We start from the raw sequence: 18,897 nt of genomic DNA on the forward strand, positions 1-18,897 counted from the left end.
AGTGTTTCCTTTTCTTATCTCCATAAGATATATAAGCTAATAATATATATTTATATCTAAACTATTTTGAATTGTCATTGATTTTAATTAAACATTAATTGGTACATTTAATTGTTAATAATATCAATGAGATGTTAAATTATAAAAGAGACTTTTTGGCATTACAATATGGTACTTAAGATAATAAAAAGAATTAATATATAAAAGATTTAACATGAAATGTTTTATCCTTACCTTTAAACTCCATCTAACAGCTGTTGATGATAATATTTGTTATTATTTAATGAATAAAGGTAATTTGTTATAAAAGATTAACTAGATTAGGATTTATTACTTTTATAGTTAATTATTTATTTTTACCTCACAAGATTTGTATAAATGAAAAATAGGTTTCTTTTAAATATCTTAAAAGAATCTTTTTTAATTAATATTTTAAAATTTATCTTTAACTATATCAAATAAATGATTTATGAAAATATTTTGTAGTAAAAGTTTTAATATTTAAGATTTTATTATATTATTTATTGTGTAGGATATAAATATAATATATAAATAACAGAAGATTGTCATGTTTACTGGGAGTTCATTAACCAACAAAGTAATATATTTTATGTTATTTGTTTCACATTATTAAATTTCTATAAATTGTGGTGATTTGTTAGGAGGTAGTTTAAAAAGTTTTAACTTTTATTCTGATGATTAATTATGTGGTAATGTGTATTGTTGGTGATATTTTATATCATATTATAAATATTAACTTTACTTATACTTAATTATTCATATTTTAATATTTATTTTTAATATAATTACTATTTTTTTTTTGTTTTTGATCTTTTTAATTAATCATTTTTTTTTAAAACATTTATGAATATTTTAAAAAATAATGCTATTTTTATTTTTTTTTTTTTTACATTTCTTAATAACATAGTATTTAAAAGATGATGATTGATAACTTATTTATAATAACTATCTCATAAAAGAATTTTTTTTTAAAGTTTTTAAAAAATTAATTATTAAACAACATACATTATATAACAAGTTGAAAATATATTTAAAATATCTTTTTCAATTTTAACTTCACAAACATAAAATTATTAAAAGTATATTTTAAAACTACATATATTTACATTATATATATTAATGAAAAATTATTATTATAGTTGTTGTATCAAAAAACCTTCTTAACAATATACATTTCATTCCTTAAAATTTTGATGTATCAAATATCTCTCCACTTCTTTTTCACTCCTTTTCTTATAAATATTTTCTTCATTTTAATTGTTTCAATAAGAGGAAGAAATGAAATGATATTAAATATCTTTAAAAAAAAATTTTTTTTTTTATATTATTTCTTTTGGCACTTTTTATTTTAATGATTTTATACTATAAATTAAATGGTATAATTTATAGTATGTTATATTAATCTGGTTATATTTTATTATTATTTTATTCCTTAAGTAAAATAAATATATATATTAATTGGACTGTATGTTTTATGTGTTCATTTTATTATTAAATGGTTAAATTAATAAATTTAATAATATTTTAATTTATTTGTGAAGGATATTTATGTACATTTATGCCTATCAACAGAAACTCCCTGTAACAGTTTTCTTGTAATTAAAAATTTATAGTGTGAAATGCTTTTTAAGATAACTATTATTATTTATTTTTATGATAATAAATTATTTTTATTAATTGAAAAAAAAAATATATTATATTTTAGGGTAAAATTTTTTTTGTTATATCATTGTTATTTTATTGACAAAATATTTTAAGTTGTAAAAAAAATAGATTTCCTTTTTATTTGTTTTAATCTTAAGAACTATATAATATATTGTGTAAATTAGTTATGTGGGTACTTTTTATTTGTTAAATTTAATCTCCAAAATGTACCAAACTGTATAATAAGTAATATTTATAAGAAGTGGGAAGTAAAAACTTTTTATACTCCATCATGCAACAATTTTAGTTATATGTATCTTCTTATGAAAGGCATATTAAATTGGCATTTTCTAAGTTGATGTTTCCTTTTGTGTGATAAATATACTTATATCAAAAGTTTATTGTCATATAACTTCTCAAAAGTTTATATTTATTTTTGAAATTTCTTATGTTTATAAAAAGAGCTTTTCATTTTCAAAAAGATTAATGCTAATATTTTATTTACATTTTATTAAAATTGTAAAATATTCTTTTTTTTTTTATTGTCTTTGTATTGTATAATAATATTATTGTAATACAAAATTTTTATGATTTCTTAATAATTATAATAAATAATAATTTTCTATTCTTTTGATAGATATAAAATTTAAGTTATTTATATTTTATATAAAGGTAGATTCTCTATTTATAAATAATAGTATTTTTATTTAAAATTTTAATAATAAATCTTTTAATATTACAAAAACAAAAATCACATTGACAGGTGAATTATTATTTTTATTGTTATTTATTTAATATATAATCAAGTTAAAAATTCGTATAATCAAGATATACTATGACACTTTTTGACTAATAATATTTTATTATTATATAATACCATTCACTTAAATATATTTTTAGTTAATTTTTTTTTATAAATAATTTATTATTAAAATAGGATTATTTATTTTAATAATTTATTTATAATATTATTACTTTTATTATTATTATACTATTAAAGAAAAATAATATAAAAATGAGGTTCTAATTTTTTTTTCTTTTTATAAATAATATAAAGTTTTTGTTTCTTATAGTTCATTATTATCTAATATTTATTGTAGTAATATATATTTGGTGTAAAAAATTTTATGCATCATTAAATATTATAGTAAAAATCTAATTCCCTTTCAAGAGGGTAAGAATAAGGAGGGTGGGGTATATTCCAGCTGAATGAATATATGTGTAATTGTAATTATATACGTAAAATGTGTGTATTTTATTATAAGTAAGATGTTTTGAGAAATAACTTTTTAAAAATATATTTTGATGAATGATTAAGAATGGTACATAAATCACATAATCATATTTATATTATATGAAGGTGGTAAAAAAATTGAATCTTTTTCTTTTTTCTTTTTCTGATTCATAAAGAGTGGTAATGGGATGTGATTTGGGTTTATTAGATTTTTTTTTTAAATATATTATTAAATATAGATGGTAAAAAATGTTAGTTAGGATGTAGGTATATAAATTTATTATCATTAATCTCATTTTTGTACATAAAAATTTATATATATATATTTATTAATATAGGCTTTTTTTTTTAATAATTTATGAGATATAATTTGTACTTATTTTTCAATTGGCATTGACTTATTTTCTAGTATATAATTATTTACAAATATAAAAAAAAGATTAAGAAATTTTAGTTTTCTTTTTTAACTTTTAATAAATGATTTTTTTTTTATCTTAAGAGAATTTATTTGTTTTATACTTGTCTTTTAACTCTTTAATACCTTCTTTTCTTTTAGTATTCTTCTATTTATTAATAATTTATACTTTTTATATATATATAATTTCTTTACGAAGTTATATATATATTTATATAAATAAATTAAACAATTTTTTTTTATTCTTAAATTAAAACTTTTTTTATTATAGTTTTTGTAAAATATTTATATATTTTTACTCTAGTTTTATAAACATATAATATTAGCTTATGCTTATGGAGAGACTAAAAGAATTTTTAATATTATTATGAAGTCAAAAATAAGCGAGTATGAATTTCTTGATTCATCACCATCATCATCTAAAAATGATTTAATTCTTGATGAGGATGATATAAATTATTTTTATGATAAATATAATACTAAAAATATTATTATTCCTAATAATGATTATTTAAATACTAACTTAACATCAAATACATTAAAAAAATTTCCCATTTCTCAGTCTTTCTACATAACAACACCAACACCATTAATATTACATAAAAGTAAAAGTGAAAAAACAAATCAAAAAAGTTATCAAAACTTATCAACATTACCAACACCATACAATTGTCATGGTTTACCATTCAATAAAATTAATACATCTCCATCAACATGTAGGACAACATTATCATCAGAATCCTCCTCATTAAGATCATCCTTTAATATTGAGACAACCAATAATAGTGATTATAGCAATGTAACACGAAATAAAAATTATAAAATTCCACAAATTATCAATGAAAGTAAAAATAATACTACCTTATCAGGTAAAATTAATTCTAAATTTATTGATAATAATAGTAACCTTGAAAATATAGAATATAAAAATTGTAATATTAATGTACCAACAAATCATTTAAAATATTCTACATTTTCTAATGAAGATTTTATTTTTTCAAAAAAAATTAATACAATGGTAAAAATTAAACCACAAAATGATAATTTTTATTATGAAAAATGTAAAAAAGAAACAAATAATAAATGTGGAATGGTTCTTGGAATACTTTTTGGAATTATTTCATTTTTAATGGCTATTGGTTTTATGGTTGCGCTAATAATAGTTGCTTCTGGTAAAAATTCTACCACCTGTGATAAGAATATTGACATTTTTAAAGTATTATTATATGAAGATATTGAAAGAAGTAATAATATTGGAGATGATTTATTAAATGAATGGAATGGTGAAAATATAAAAGATTCTATTAAATGGTTAAGTTCTAAAATTCATGTTGCTGGAAGTGACAATAATATGATTATTATGAATCATATTGAAAAAGAGGTATTTTTTTTTTGTTATTAACTATTTATATAATTATTTTAATTTTAGTTTAAAGAATTAGGTTTAGAAGTAACAACTCAATTATATGATGTATTATTAGATTATCCTAATTATGATAAACCAAATACTATTTCTTATTGTAATAAGAAAAATAATTGCGAAGTTTTGTCTAGTGGATTGTCTGATATACTTGGTAATGGAGAGTTAGCTTCCCAATTAGAGGATGATTATCGTTCTAAAGTACAATGGTTAGCTTATGCTAAGAATGGTACAGTTACTGGAAGTATTGTTTATGCAAATTATGGCAAATTAGATGATTACGAAATTTTAGATAAAAAGGGTATCAGTTTAAAGGATAAAATTGTTTTAGTTAGATATGGGGGTAATTTTCGTGCTGATAAAGTTAATATGGCTGCTATTAGAGGTGCTAAAGGAGTTATAATTTATAGTGATCCACATGAATATGCACCAATATTAGATAAAAATAATGAAACATTTCCTCATAATATTTATTTACCAAGTCATGGAGTACAAAGAGGAACATTATTAAAATTTGATGGTGATCCATTAACACCATATTTTCCATCAAAAGATTATGTCATGAGAACTGGTAGTGATGATGATATGAGAAAAACAAATTTAATGCCAAGTATACCAGCAACACCAATTGGTTATGGAGATGCTATAAAAATTTTTAATTTAATGGATGGACCTAAAGTTGATGTTGATGGTTGGAATGGTAGTATGAATACAATTTATAGATTTACTGGTTCAGCTAAAATAACATTAGATGTTCATTCAGGAACTGTTAGAAAACAAATAAAAAATGTTGTTGGAAGATTTGTTGGATCAGAGGAACCTGATAAATGGATTATGCTTGGTAATCATGTTGATGCTTGGGTTAAAGGTTCTATAGATCCAAATAGTGGTACTGGTACTCTTTTAGAGGCTGCTCGTGTATTAACAGAAGTATCAAAAAAAAGTGGATGGAAACCTAGGAGAAGTATAGTATTTTGTGCCTGGGATGCTGAAGAGTATGGATTAATAGGAAGTACTGAATTTGTTGAAGAATACATGAAAACATTACAAAATAAAGCTATAGTTTATTTAAATGTTGATAATATTAATGGTAATAATACTTTATTAGTAAAAACAGTTCCATTATTATATAGAAGTATTGTTAATGCAGCAAAAAAAGTTCCTCATCCAAATCCTGATGATGTAAAACAAGGTCTCAAAACATTATATGATGGTTGGCAATATTATAATCCAAAAGGACCATTATCAGGTGATAAAAGTGTACCAGAAGTAAGAAATCCAGGATCAGGAAGTGATTTTCAACGTTTTATATCATATATTGGTATTCCTGTTCTTGATTTAAAAATGCAATCAGCACCATTTATGAATTATATGTTATATCATACAATGTATGAAGTTCCATGGACAACAGAAAATTTAATTGATCCAACAACAAAAGTTTTTAGTTCTTTAGGAAGTATGTGGTTAGAATTAAGTAGAAATATTGCTGATTCTTTAATTATACCTTTTAATATAGAAGATTATTCAATAAAATTAGATGATTTTGTTAATCAAATGGATATTATATTAAAAACTAATGAAATTGATAAAGCAATAGGTGATAAAAAATATTTAGAAATAATGGAACATCTTAAAAATTCAATAAAAAGATTTAATTTGAAAGCAGTATTATTACAAGATATAATAGAAGGAATAAAAAATGGTAATGTTGGTATAACAATAACTCAAAAAAATATATTAAATAATATTTTACAAAATATGGAAAAAAATTTTATCATTGAACAAGGAATATATCCTGAAAGAGCATTATATAGGCATGCAGTATTTGCACCAAATCAACATGATAGTTATTCAGGAAAAGTATTTTCATTAATTCTTGATCCAGCAACTGAATACAGGAACTATATAAATAAGGGTGATTTAAATGAAGCCAAAAAATGGCTTGGTGTTGTTGAGTTAGGGTTTACTAAACTTCAATATGCTATTGAAAGTGCTATTCTTAATATGGATATAGTTGACTTTTAAAAAAAATATCTTTGGGTAATTTTTTTTTTCTAATCAATGGTAATTATATATATATAAAATAAATATATGTTAATAAATAATAAAAAAATATATTTAAATAATTATTTATATGTATGTTAATTTTTTTTTTTTTTAAAAATATAAATTAAATGTATATATAAATATATATATAATTTATAGGTGTACTATTTGCTTTAAAAGTTTTAATGAACAATTACTTTGGTGGTGGTGATAGACAATATTTTATGGGATTACCAATTCCAGGAAAATATTCATGTTGGTTAGAATTGATAGCAATACAAATGATAACACCAAATGCTAGTTTTATTGGACATTTAAGTGGTATTATTGTTGGGTTTATTTATATGGAAACTGGAATCTTAAGAAGTATTGTTTCTAGTTTAGAAACTTTTCTTTCTGGATTATTACCAAGATTTGAAGAAACTGGTAATTACAGAAATCATAGAGGAAATTATGATAGAAGTAGAGATTATGGAAGTGAAAGAGGTTATGGATGGAGACATGATATCTATTCTTAATATTTTTTTATAATAATAAAATTGTAAATAAATTATATCTTCTCACTGACAAAACTGTAAAATATGATCAATAAATAAATATCACACAAGAAACTAATTTACAATACATTTAATAAAAGATTTCTACGATTGATTTCAAATTTTTTACAAATAAAAAAAATATATTTAGTTTTGGTAATAATTTTTTGTTTTACATGGTCTTATCTACTCTTTGGTGAATCCACTTATAAAAGCTTTATTTTGTAAAAAGTTATTATTTTGTTTTTGAAATGCACTATGTTCTTGAAAGTTTTTTAAAATATCAGAAATATTTTTTTTAAATAATTTCTATTATTATTTTGCATATGAAAAAACATTAAAAAATTCTTTATGTAACATTATTTTTCACAAATATTCTTAATATCGTTTTTTGATTCTTCCTAAATATACTTTTTGCCATTCTGTAGTTTTGGCAATCTTAAAGTTTAAACTATAGATAGACATTTTTATCAGTATCTTAATTTAATCATTTTAAATGATAACCCTTTTAGTGATTGCATTTATCAATTTATTAAGCTTTTTTTCTGTCATTTTTGAAAATTTATTTGAAGATTAAAGTTTTTATTTTCTTCATTATTAATATAGTAACTCTCAGAGATAAGATTATTTTATAAAATTATAATACGATGTTTTTTAAAATCTTTTCTAAGATTTTGTTGTATTAAATTTCACTTATCTCTATTAAAAAAACGTACATGAAAAGAGAAGAAACTTTTTTCATTTCTAACACTATAATTGTAATTTATATAGACAAATAAAACTTTTCTGCTTAAATGATTTAATTGATCAATGACATAAACTTTTAACAATATAAAATAAACAAATATAAATTATTTTAAATCAATGATAATTTCTGAAAAAAAAAATGTATTTAATTTAATAAACTTTAAAAACTATGCTTAAAGATACTTAATGTACAGTAACCGAAATTCTGGATATACATAACACTATAAATCCATAAATGTTACAATTTGATTACAAATAAATATACAGTAAGACAAAAAAGAATACTATCGCGAAAAGAACAAATAACGCACACCTGATTGTATAAGTAACTTTTTTTGGTAATCATATATTAAAAAAAGTAAGAAGTTTTAAACTTATAGATAAAAAAGTTTACATAATTTACCATTAATGATACAATTTGACGACATTTTGTTTGTCATCATTTATTTTTAAGCATTAGAATTTCTAGTGTCATCTAGTAAAAATATATTGTCTTTTTTTGCTAACTAGAAAACAATTTTTGAGGAATTGTTACTAACCAATTAATATGAAGACTACAAATCTCAATGTCATTATTAAACCAATAATCAATGAGGTCAATAATAAAAATCCATTTTTAACTACAAAAGAATGTCAGACATCTATTGAGGTTGACTCCAATACTTTGTTGAAGGATGTTTGTAAAGTTGTTTTGGAGCAAAATGGAATAGGACATTTGGCTTTTACTTCAAAAGGTGAGTTATTTTTTAACTAATAGTATAAATATTTTAAATTTATTTTCCAGCTTTTATTGAAGCTCCAGGTTCTAGATCCATTAATTGTGAGACTTTCTATCCTGATAAGGAGATTAATATTGATATTGTAAGAAATTTAGTTGGAAATCCTTTTATTATTGTTATCTATGCTCATGGGTGTGTTTTATAATACCATAATATTATTTTTTTATCTTTTATTTTACAGAGAAGTTGAAGATTTTTGTGAAGCAACTTTAAGAAAATCAGCTCTTTCTAGTTTACTAGATTTTTTACACAATAATGAACCATCTCATAATAATCTTAAGATGGATCCAATAGTAAAAGTTAGTTTTCTTTTTATATTTTGTTAAAAATTATTTTTTAGAAATTTATTGAATATATCAAGAATAATTCAAATGAGAAAACTTTAGATAGAAATTTGTCAATGATTAATGATAATCTTGTAAACGGTACAAATTGCCACAATAACATTACATTAAGAACTCCAGTACATCCAAATTCAACTAGCAAAGTAGAGGTCGAATCTAGATCAAGACAAGCTAAGAAGTATTTACCTTCTCAAGCCAATTCACCAACACTAGGTGTTAATGTAAATCTTTATAATCACCTTAAAGAGAAAAGTATAATATCAGGAAGTCCACTCTTAAAAACTCCATTATCAAGTAGATTAGATTGTAAATCAAGAAAAACAAAGTTGAATCAGTTAAGAGAGGTAAATTCTCTAAGACAAATTTATCAAAACAAAGGAAAATTAACTACCAGTGAAATTATTCAATTTACCAAGAAAATAAATGCAGTCTGTAAACGTCCTGGAAATTTAAAAATAACACCATACCAAGTTTCATCTTGGTTAAAAAATAGAAAATTTAAAAGTATTGAACGAAGTTTTTATGCAGAAGGAAATGTCACACTTTAAAATGTTAGAATATTGTAGATTAAACTATCTTTTATTTATATAATATATCATTTTCTATAAAAATATTATTCTTTTTTATACATTGAGATGTATGACATAAACACTTATATTTTATTTCAAAAAAGAGATCATTTAAATTGTTGGGAGAAATAATTTTCTTTCTATATTTCAATATCCAATTTACAGTCATCTCCTTTTCTATATATTTCATTTCCACATATTATTGTACTTTTGTAAAAAAAAATACCGCTATTTATTGTTTATACTTTGTGATAACATATGTTTGAAAAGAGATAACAAGAAAAATAATTTGCCAATTCAACTACATTTGAAGTTTATCACATATAACTTCTGTAATTATAATGATTTATAAACTTTTTAAAATATACGATTGATAAAATCAAGAAACAAAAAAAGTTTTTTTTTGTTATTCTAATATTTTTAATTTTTTATCTCTTATTATATATATGATGTATTTTTTATACTACTGTCAACAATCTTTGTGCATTTTTATTTCAATAAAAATATGATCAAATATCATACTTATAATAATCATGTTAATCTATCATTTGATATATTTTGTAATAACATTAATTCAAAATATCTTAAAAAATATTTTATTATACTTTTTTTAGATAAAAAAAATTAATATATATGGAGCATCAAAAAGTAAAAATTATCCTTGTTCCAATATTAAATATAAAAATTCTAACAAATTCTTATTCACTTGGAACAGAAATGGAAAAAGATATTATTGTTAATTGTTCTATAACTTTAAAAGATACCAGTACATCAATTTTATATATAACTGAGTTAAATAATATAATTAACAAATATAAAAGTAATTTATTTATTATTTTTAATAATTATTTTTGATTTTATAGTGTATATTAGTACACAAGAAAGTGGTGATATTTTGGTATGTTCATTTTTTGAACATTTAAACATAATGCAGATAACAACACTGTTTGGTAACTCAATAAAATTAAAAATTATAACTAATGAGTATGTTAAATTATTATATTGTAACTTACTTTTAAATATTTTTATAGAGAAATTCATGATTTTAGTCAAAGACAAATCAATGAAACATTATATAAAGATATTAAGAAATATGTATTCAATAAATTAACTTCAATTAAAAAGAATTTTAAAAAATGTTTTGCTATAGTAAGTTTTTGTTTTTTTTATATTTAATTTAAATTTTGTTTTAATAAAGCATTCTATCGGAAATGTGAATGATAATAATGTTTCAGATACAGGTACATCAAATGAAAAATTATTTATTTTTTGAAAAAGTTTTTGTGATCAAAATCAAAATGATCAGTTTTTTAAAAATACATTAACTATCATTAATAAATAATATACTATAAATATATTAATAACAATATTATAACATCTATTTCTTTTTTACTTTAATAAAAAAAGAAAACAATAATAAAATCAAATACTGATAAAAATAATGTTTAAAAAAAATCTTTTTAAGAAATATATTGATAGATTAAATAAAATTTCAAAATAATTATATTCAAACTATATATATATAATTCTTATTTTAAGATTCTTTAATAATAAATAAAAATCTTTAGTTAATTTAGAAAATAACTTTTTTATAATAAAAATAAAGGTGTACAATGGAAAATAGCTATCAATACTTTATTTTTAATTTTCTCTGGTACATATGTTTGTAATTAAAATGATTGTCTAGGATAAAAGACAAAAAAGTTATCCACAAACAATACATTTTTTGTATTTTAAAAGTCATTCTCAACATCATAGTTTTTAAATGATGTTATGTCATTTATTGTTATTTAAAGTATACATATAATTTTTAATTTTATTAATATTAATAATTATTAATTCTTAAAATATTTAATTTTTTTTTATCATTATATTTACCAAATCTTTTGTACTTAAAAATATTTAAAATTTTTTTTTTAAATGATTTTACAAAAATTGTATATATATATATTTATAGAAGATTTATGAAGGACAAAATCATGTAAACTTTGATCTAAACATCTCTTTAGGTATTAAAATATACTCATTTCTAATACCAAAGAGACATATACAACATATAGACATATTAAATCCGTTTAATTATTCTTTTCAAATTTTTAGGTAAATATATAATATATAATAACAGTTTAGAAAAAAAAAAAAACATTCACTAATTTTCATTTATAATATCATCTCTGATGATATATATTATATTACTTTACATTTATCTGAGAAAAAAAAACATTTAAACCTTTTTTTTGTAATCTAAAAAGCTTATATCTTATCAGATAAGGTGTGTATTATTTCTTCTTCTTTTTAGTCGTTTTATAATATTATCTCTATTACTTTTTTTATATCTTATTCTTTTATATATATAATTACTTTTTTCTTAAATACTATATTCTTTTTATAGTTAAAATTATTATACATATACAAGATTATCACAATAAAGATATAAAATGATGGATAGTCAAAATATTTCTATTAAAGTTATCATTAAACCTGTCTTAAAAATTCAAAATTCAAATGATACATTTTTATTTGAAGCAGAAATGGATAAAATTGTTGTTATTAATTCTAGTACTTTAATAAAAAATGTTCGTTCAGAGATTATGGATAAAATAGGACTACATCATTTAACATCTAATTCTCAAGGTAAAAAAAAATATATTTTTTTTTTCTAATAATATATTCTAGTTTATATACAATTTCCTGGTCCAAAATATTTTACTTTTGAGTCTTTCTTTCCAAATCTGGATGTTAATATTGGAGTAGTTAAAAATTTATTTGGAGATGCTTTGACTGTTAGAATTTCACCTATTGGGTATGTTATAAAATATTTTATCAAATTATTTTTATTTTAGAGATCCTAAAGATTTTAGTGAGGTTGAAATGAAAAAAACAATTTGTTGTAATCTACTTCAATTACTTCTTAAAAAGTATCCATTTATTAAAGAATATATTGAAAATCCTCTTATTCATGTAATTTTCTAAATATTTTTGTATTATAAATTTAATTATAGGAAATTATTGAGAGTGTAAACCTCTCATCAGATATAAAACTTTCATATCAATCAATTTTACAACTTAATCAAATGATAGAGGAAGAAATAAAATCATTTAAACCAAATGAAAATGAATTAAATTTATTTCTTGCAAATAATATCATTGATATACATAATCTACCAACACCACCATTAACAATAAATGATATGATTTGTAAAGAGGAAAATGATACATCAAAATCTTCAGAAATATCAAAGGACAATTCATCGTCTGATGAGAAGAATGATTCATTATTAAAAAATTTTTTCCAAACTATTCCTCATCAAGAAAATATGATAAAAAATATTTTTAACCCTCCAACGAAACAACACTACTATTCTAGATGTAGAGTGTCATTTGATCCAGTTAAAGAAACACCACTTCTTGAAAGATGGTATCAAACAACTAAAACACCATCTTTTTTCCAACTACAACAATATGCATCTCACCTTAATGAGTTGTCGAGTCGTACTACAAATGCTAAAATAACAAGTCATAATATAAAAATATGGTTTAAGAATAGAAGAGCAAAAGACAACCGAGTTAGTAAATTATTAGAAGCAAAAAAATAATATTAAAATTTTTAGTTGATTATACTCTATGAATACGTGTAAAATATTTTTTAAAATTTTAAAATTAAAAATATAAAAAAATTTTTATGAACCTTGATGTATATAAAATGGCCAATTATTTTTAATATTTTGAGAAATGTACTTCAACTATAAAAAAAAACATTTAAGATAGCCATTGAATAAAAAAAAATCTTATTTAATAACATATATTTTTTTACTAATAAAAGTTTATTTTATTTTTGGAAAAAAAATCTCTCATTACTTTATTTTTCAAACAAAAATTTTTTATTGTTAATAAAATACGTTCTTAAATGTCAAGTACCTTTAATTCTTTTTGAAAAAATTAATTTTGTCTTTATCATTTTAATAAATATATAAGTGAATATTAATTTGTTTTAATTAAAATAATTTATAAAATTTTAATTTTTAACAATTTAAAACTTTTTTTTATTGATATTATATACACCATCTTGGTTTAGTGGGAAGTTCTTGTGAAGCACCCTGTATATATGTACAAAAGTGATGTATTATTTTTCGTTAGTTTTAATCTAAACAATCTCTGTTGGTTTCTGTGGTGCAGGAGGTTGTTGATAATTTCTCCTTAATAATGATAATAAAGCTATCTTTGAGAAGTAATTTGTTATTTCAGATGTACTGGTCCATCTACATTTAATATATCCATAAGCATTAATAGATGACATAACAAAGCCCATTCCAGCTAATATCATCCATACCCATTTAAACGTAAAAAAATCCACTATAACAAAGAATCCCCACATAATTGGTGCAAGAAAAAGAACACCCCAGAAAAGTTTACTTTCAATTGGATCATACAAAGATGTATTCTCAGCTTGTTCATAAACCCATTTTGTTTTTCCTTCATCATCAGTTTGAGCCCACCAACGAAGGCCAACCAAAAGTCTTCCTGAAATATTCTTGACAATCCAAAAATCTAATGTTATTAAGACTAAGAATGTCACCATTTGAATTATAAAACCGGTTTGTAAAAGATTAGAAAATACATAAAATAATATCGGTGATATTCTACAAACAACATGTGCCAATGATACCCATGGATGTTTTAGTTTTTTCCATGATTCGATTAATGACGCTGTGGATGCAGATGTGTTTCCATAATTTTGTCCACCAATCGTCATATTTTGATCAAATGGAGTCGCCATCTTATTCTATAATTTTTTTTTTTAATTTATGAAAGATCTAAAAAAATAATAAAAACCAGATTTAAAAATATCTTCAAGATAGGTGTTGTTAAATATTATTAAAATTTATAAAAATATTTAAAGTAAAAATAAAATACCACTATTTATCAATATAATACAATAATTACACATATAACAATAGCCGCGTCATAAATAAATACCTAATACACTCCTCAATGTTACAAACATTATTCCAATGGTAGAGTAAAAAGTTGGTACAAGACAACACAACTAAAAATTAATAATATTTTTTTTTTAATTTTTATATTAAAAAAAAAAAACAATTAATATTTAATCTTTGGTAATTTTTAATATATTTTAATCATGAATATCCGTCAAGCTGAACCTGAAGATTATATACGTATACAAAATTGTAATCTAATGTGTCTACCAGAAAATTATCAAATGAAATATTATATTTATCATTCTTTATCATGGCCACAATTATCTTATGTTGCTGAGGATTTAAATGTAATAAATATTTTTATTTTTATAAATTATTTTTTATAGGGTGAAATTGTTGGGTATGTCTTAGCCAAAATGGAAGAAGATCCAGAGGAGGAACCTCATGGACATATAACATCTTTAGCCATAAAACGTAGTTACCGGCGTCTTGGATTAGCTCAAAAGATGATGAATCTCACTTCTAGGGCTATGATTGAAAATTACAATGCTCGTTTTGTTTCATTACATGTTCGTGTTGGAAATAAAGCAGCTTTAAATCTTTATAGACAAACATTAAAATTTGAGATAAGTGAAATTGAACCAAAATATTATGCTGACGGTGAGGATGCTTATGCTATGAGGAGAGATTTGGTGTCTTTTGCCATTACCAATGATATTGAACCAGCTAATAAGGAAACATTTTTAAAAGAAAAAGAAACAAAAAATGAAAAAAAACATTAAAAAATATTTATATATATACATTGTTTTTATATTGTTATTATTATATGTTAAAAATGTATAACTATTTAGATTTCTTATTGGCAAATAATTGGGGTGCTGAAACTTTTACTTTTCCTGGAATATTTCTTGCTACTTCTTCATTTGTTTGTAAGACTTTGATTAATTTCTTCTCAGCTGCTGAAGAGTTTTTCTCTTTTAAGAATAAATCTACTGCTTGTTTTGCTGCTTTACCTCTTTTACCTGTTCCTGGAGTTAATTTCACACGATATTTATAATTTTGAAGTGTTTGATAAGGTGCTACTACAATTAATGATCCAAGAAGTTCATCTTCTGGAAGTGGATTTCCTACAAGCATGTTAATTATTGATAAGTCATCATCTTTCTTTTCATCATCTTCGTCATCTGAAACTTCTTCTGGTTCTTCATGTCTTCCTTTAGATTCTTTTTTATTTTGTTCTTTGTCATTATCATTTTCATTATCTTTTATTTTCAAATTTTTAATTTCATCTACAGTTACGATTTCTTCACTGTAGTCACTACCGTCATCTTCATCTTCCTTGTCAGATTCTGGATGACTTTGAAATGCTATAACTTCTTTAATAATATCTGTTGCCTTTTTCTCCAGTTTATCCCATTCTTCATCCTCCTTTTTGTTACCCTTTTTATTTTTTTTCTTCCCTTTAACTCCATGTTCTTTTTTCTTTTCTTTTTTTGCTTTTAAAATTTCTTGTTCCTTTTTCTTTTTATCTTTTAGATATTTTTCTCTTTCAGATAATTCTTTTTTCTTTGATAAATTTGTTGGACCAAGTTGAATGACAACATACTCATCATCAGTTTTTTTTTCATTTAAATTTATATTTACTTTAACATCTGGAAATTCTTCATCATTATCAACATATTCTTCCTCAATTTCTAAAAGATTATTTTTTCTATCATCTTTATGTCTTTCAATTGAGTCATCATCAATTCTAAATATTACTCCAAAACCCATTACAAGTTGTGAAGTAGGTAAATAATTTTTTTTACCTCTAATCATAAAAGAACCCGTTGGAAGGTATTCTCCAGTTGGAGCTGTTCTTGATACTTGATCATGTCTTACCCACCAAGCATTAGAAACGACTTTAGCTTCCCATGCTGCTGAATAACAGATAGCCATTGTTCCAGCTTCATTTAATGTTTTGGGTGGTATATCTTTACCATGATATGGATTTCTAATGACAACTGAAGAGGCACCATGTAAATCAGCATGAACATAAATGTCACTTGGTCGAAAGTATTTTTTAACAATGAGCTCATTTTGTTGAGCATCTCTGCCACCAATAATAAGATAATTCTCAGAAGATATGAACCAATAAAACTTTTCAAACCAATATGATTTTTTACTTCTTAATACTTCAACATTAGCCTTAACTTGATTTAATGTTTGTTGTGCTTTAACATGAGCAGATTTAATGGCTTTCTCAGAAGCTTGTAATGTTTTTGTTTCTTTAACTGCAGCAAGTTTTTTATCAGTATAATATTCTCGAGCATTTTGGTTGGCAGTTAAATTAATATCAATAGCTATATTCATTGGTTGATTATCTGGATCAAAATTATCTGGTAATCTCATAATAATTTTATTATTTTTTAAATCAAATCCTACAATAGACTTTGCAATCTCATTTCCTTGTTCTTGGCCCTGTTTAGTCATTTCTTCTATATCTTCCCAAGACATTTGATTTGCTATAGCTGATTGAATAACAAGTAAAGCTTGATCAATTAACTCAACATTAATTTCAATTCTCTCAGCTTTTTCTTTTTTAGAAGCTTGTGATATAACTAAATTTTTTAATCTCTCTTCATGATCTTTTTTTACATTTTCAACTTTTTTTAAAGCATCTTTCTCAATCTGTAAAGCACGTTTCTCACTTTTTTGACTATCTAATTTTGAATAAAATTCATCCACAGCTTCACTAAATTCATTATATTCCTTAACTAATACTTTACTATTTTCTCCTGTAAATTGAGAAAATTTCATTGGATGATATTCGATAAATTTTTCCATATCACTACCATCAATTTTTTTGATATTTTGATATGTTATGTAACCTTTTGAAGGAGAATCTTTGATTTTATCAAATTCATCTAAAGCATATAAAATTGCTCTATAAATTTTAGTTGCATCATTCTCATTTGCTTCTAAATGAACACCAATCTGAGAATTTGGAGGAAATCCCTGTAAAATTAATGCATGTTCAATTAAAGCAGGACCAAAATTTGTCAATGGAGAAATTATTCTTTTTGTCTGGGATCCTTTCTTTGCTTTCATTAAAGCTTCAATCATATCAACGGTGTTAGGAATTTTTTTTTTATATTGAGCAAGTTCTAATGGATATCTCTCTCTGACAGCATATCTAACATCTTGATCTTTATCTGTTCTTGGTCTAAGAATATTTAAGATTGTATAGTTATGATCAGTTAAAAGAACATTACCCCTATCATACAACTCAATGATTACATGGCAAGCACGATCTTCGTCCCCAAATCTTAAATCAACAACCCTATCTAAACCTATTTGTCTGACATCCTCCAATCTTTTTTGCCTAATATGTTTACGAAATTTCATTGAAAATGATGACGGAAACATTTGTTTTGGCCAATCATATTGAGTTTTATGTATTCTAATACCACTTTCAAACAAAATAACAGCTTTACCATCAGGCTTATGAAGCTTTATAAGATATGTCTTTGAATCAATGTCATAGACATTTATAACACGCATTCCTTTTAATGTTTTTAGATCATGAATTATAGCAAGAATATCCAGAGATGAAAATCTATTTTTTACACCACTCTAAAGTTTACAATATATATATTTAAGAAATTGTATTTTAATAAAACTTACAATATTAATTTGAATATCTTTAAGCTTATCTTCCTCTTCAACTTTAGGTTCTTCATTAATAACTGGAGCTTTGGCCTTTTCTTGAGCCAACATTTTCTGAAGACGAACCAATTTTGATCTAAGCATACCAAGATGATTCTCAGTAGCTTTATTTTTTTGTGTTCTTGATATTTCTTTTTCAATTTCCTTTATTTTTTCTTCGATACCCATAGCTGTAGACTTAAAAAAATAAATTTGTATAATTTTAAAAAAGAAATAATATTTTAACAGGCATGATACGAATATATAAAAAGAAATAAAACAATATTTCAAAATATTTCGAAATCATTGTATTGCATATAGTGATAATATGTCATTAATATATATATGTTAAAATGAATACACATTTTGATAAATTATTTCTATCTTAAATAAAAATTATAAATAGATAAATATATTTCAATTATTTTTAAATATTTTTTTAAAAAAAGTAATTATAATACATTTAGAAATATATTTTCTAATTTAAGTAGTTACATCAACAATTATAAAAAAAA

General features: G+C 22.4%; 7 protein-coding genes across 7 annotated transcripts; 5 read left to right on the forward strand and 2 right to left on the reverse strand.

Moving 5' to 3' along the window:
• Positions 1 to 6,965: 6,965 nt before the first annotated feature.
• Positions 6,966 to 7,298, forward strand: SRAE_1000047300 (Hypothetical protein; the record flags this gene model as incomplete). Its single annotated transcript, XM_024647310.1, has 1 exon — positions 6,966 to 7,298. The coding sequence occupies one exon, from the start codon at positions 6,966 to 6,968 to the stop codon at positions 7,296 to 7,298; it is 333 nt and encodes a 110-aa protein (XP_024501401.1).
• Positions 7,299 to 8,610: 1,312 nt separating this feature from the next.
• Positions 8,611 to 9,734, forward strand: SRAE_1000047400 (Hypothetical protein; the record flags this gene model as incomplete). The annotated part of the gene is made up of 4 exons (XM_024647311.1): positions 8,611 to 8,797; positions 8,848 to 8,974; positions 9,024 to 9,141; positions 9,183 to 9,734. The coding sequence occupies 4 exons, from the start codon at positions 8,611 to 8,613 to the stop codon at positions 9,732 to 9,734; spliced, it is 984 nt and encodes a 327-aa protein (XP_024501402.1).
• A 654-nt stretch (positions 9,735 to 10,388) lies between these two features.
• SRAE_1000047500 (Hypothetical protein) lies at positions 10,389 to 11,028 on the forward strand (the record flags this gene model as incomplete). The annotated part of the gene is made up of 4 exons (XM_024647312.1): positions 10,389 to 10,575; positions 10,619 to 10,739; positions 10,787 to 10,904; positions 10,954 to 11,028. The coding sequence occupies 4 exons, from the start codon at positions 10,389 to 10,391 to the stop codon at positions 11,026 to 11,028; spliced, it is 501 nt and encodes a 166-aa protein (XP_024501403.1).
• A 1,165-nt stretch (positions 11,029 to 12,193) lies between these two features.
• On the forward strand, positions 12,194 to 13,351 carry SRAE_1000047600 (Homeobox domain and Homeodomain-like-containing protein; the record flags this gene model as incomplete). The annotated part of the gene is made up of 4 exons (XM_024647313.1): positions 12,194 to 12,389; positions 12,432 to 12,558; positions 12,599 to 12,716; positions 12,758 to 13,351. The coding sequence occupies 4 exons, from the start codon at positions 12,194 to 12,196 to the stop codon at positions 13,349 to 13,351; spliced, it is 1,035 nt and encodes a 344-aa protein (XP_024501404.1).
• Positions 13,352 to 13,899: 548 nt separating this feature from the next.
• On the reverse strand, positions 13,900 to 14,532 carry SRAE_1000047700 (Uncharacterized Golgi apparatus membrane protein-like protein CG5021; the record flags this gene model as incomplete). The annotated part of the gene is made up of 1 exon (XM_024647314.1): positions 13,900 to 14,532. One exon carries the CDS (start codon positions 14,530 to 14,532, stop codon positions 13,900 to 13,902), a length of 633 nt encoding a protein of 210 aa, XP_024501405.1.
• Positions 14,533 to 14,895: 363 nt separating this feature from the next.
• On the forward strand, positions 14,896 to 15,477 carry SRAE_1000047800 (LD19812p; the record flags this gene model as incomplete). The annotated part of the gene is made up of 2 exons (XM_024647315.1): positions 14,896 to 15,042; positions 15,082 to 15,477. 2 exons carry the CDS (start codon positions 14,896 to 14,898, stop codon positions 15,475 to 15,477), a joined length of 543 nt encoding a protein of 180 aa, XP_024501406.1.
• A 61-nt stretch (positions 15,478 to 15,538) lies between these two features.
• On the reverse strand, positions 15,539 to 18,571 carry SRAE_1000047900 (Nuclear export mediator factor NEMF; the record flags this gene model as incomplete). The annotated part of the gene is made up of 2 exons (XM_024647316.1): positions 15,539 to 18,310; positions 18,362 to 18,571. 2 exons carry the CDS (start codon positions 18,569 to 18,571, stop codon positions 15,539 to 15,541), a joined length of 2,982 nt encoding a protein of 993 aa, XP_024501407.1.
• Positions 18,572 to 18,897: the final 326 nt, after the last annotated feature.

The sequence above is a fragment of the Strongyloides ratti genome, assembly GCF_001040885.1.
Source record: "Strongyloides ratti genome assembly S_ratti_ED321, chromosome : 1".
NCBI classification, from domain to species: Eukaryota; Metazoa; Nematoda; class Chromadorea; order Rhabditida; family Strongyloididae; genus Strongyloides; species Strongyloides ratti.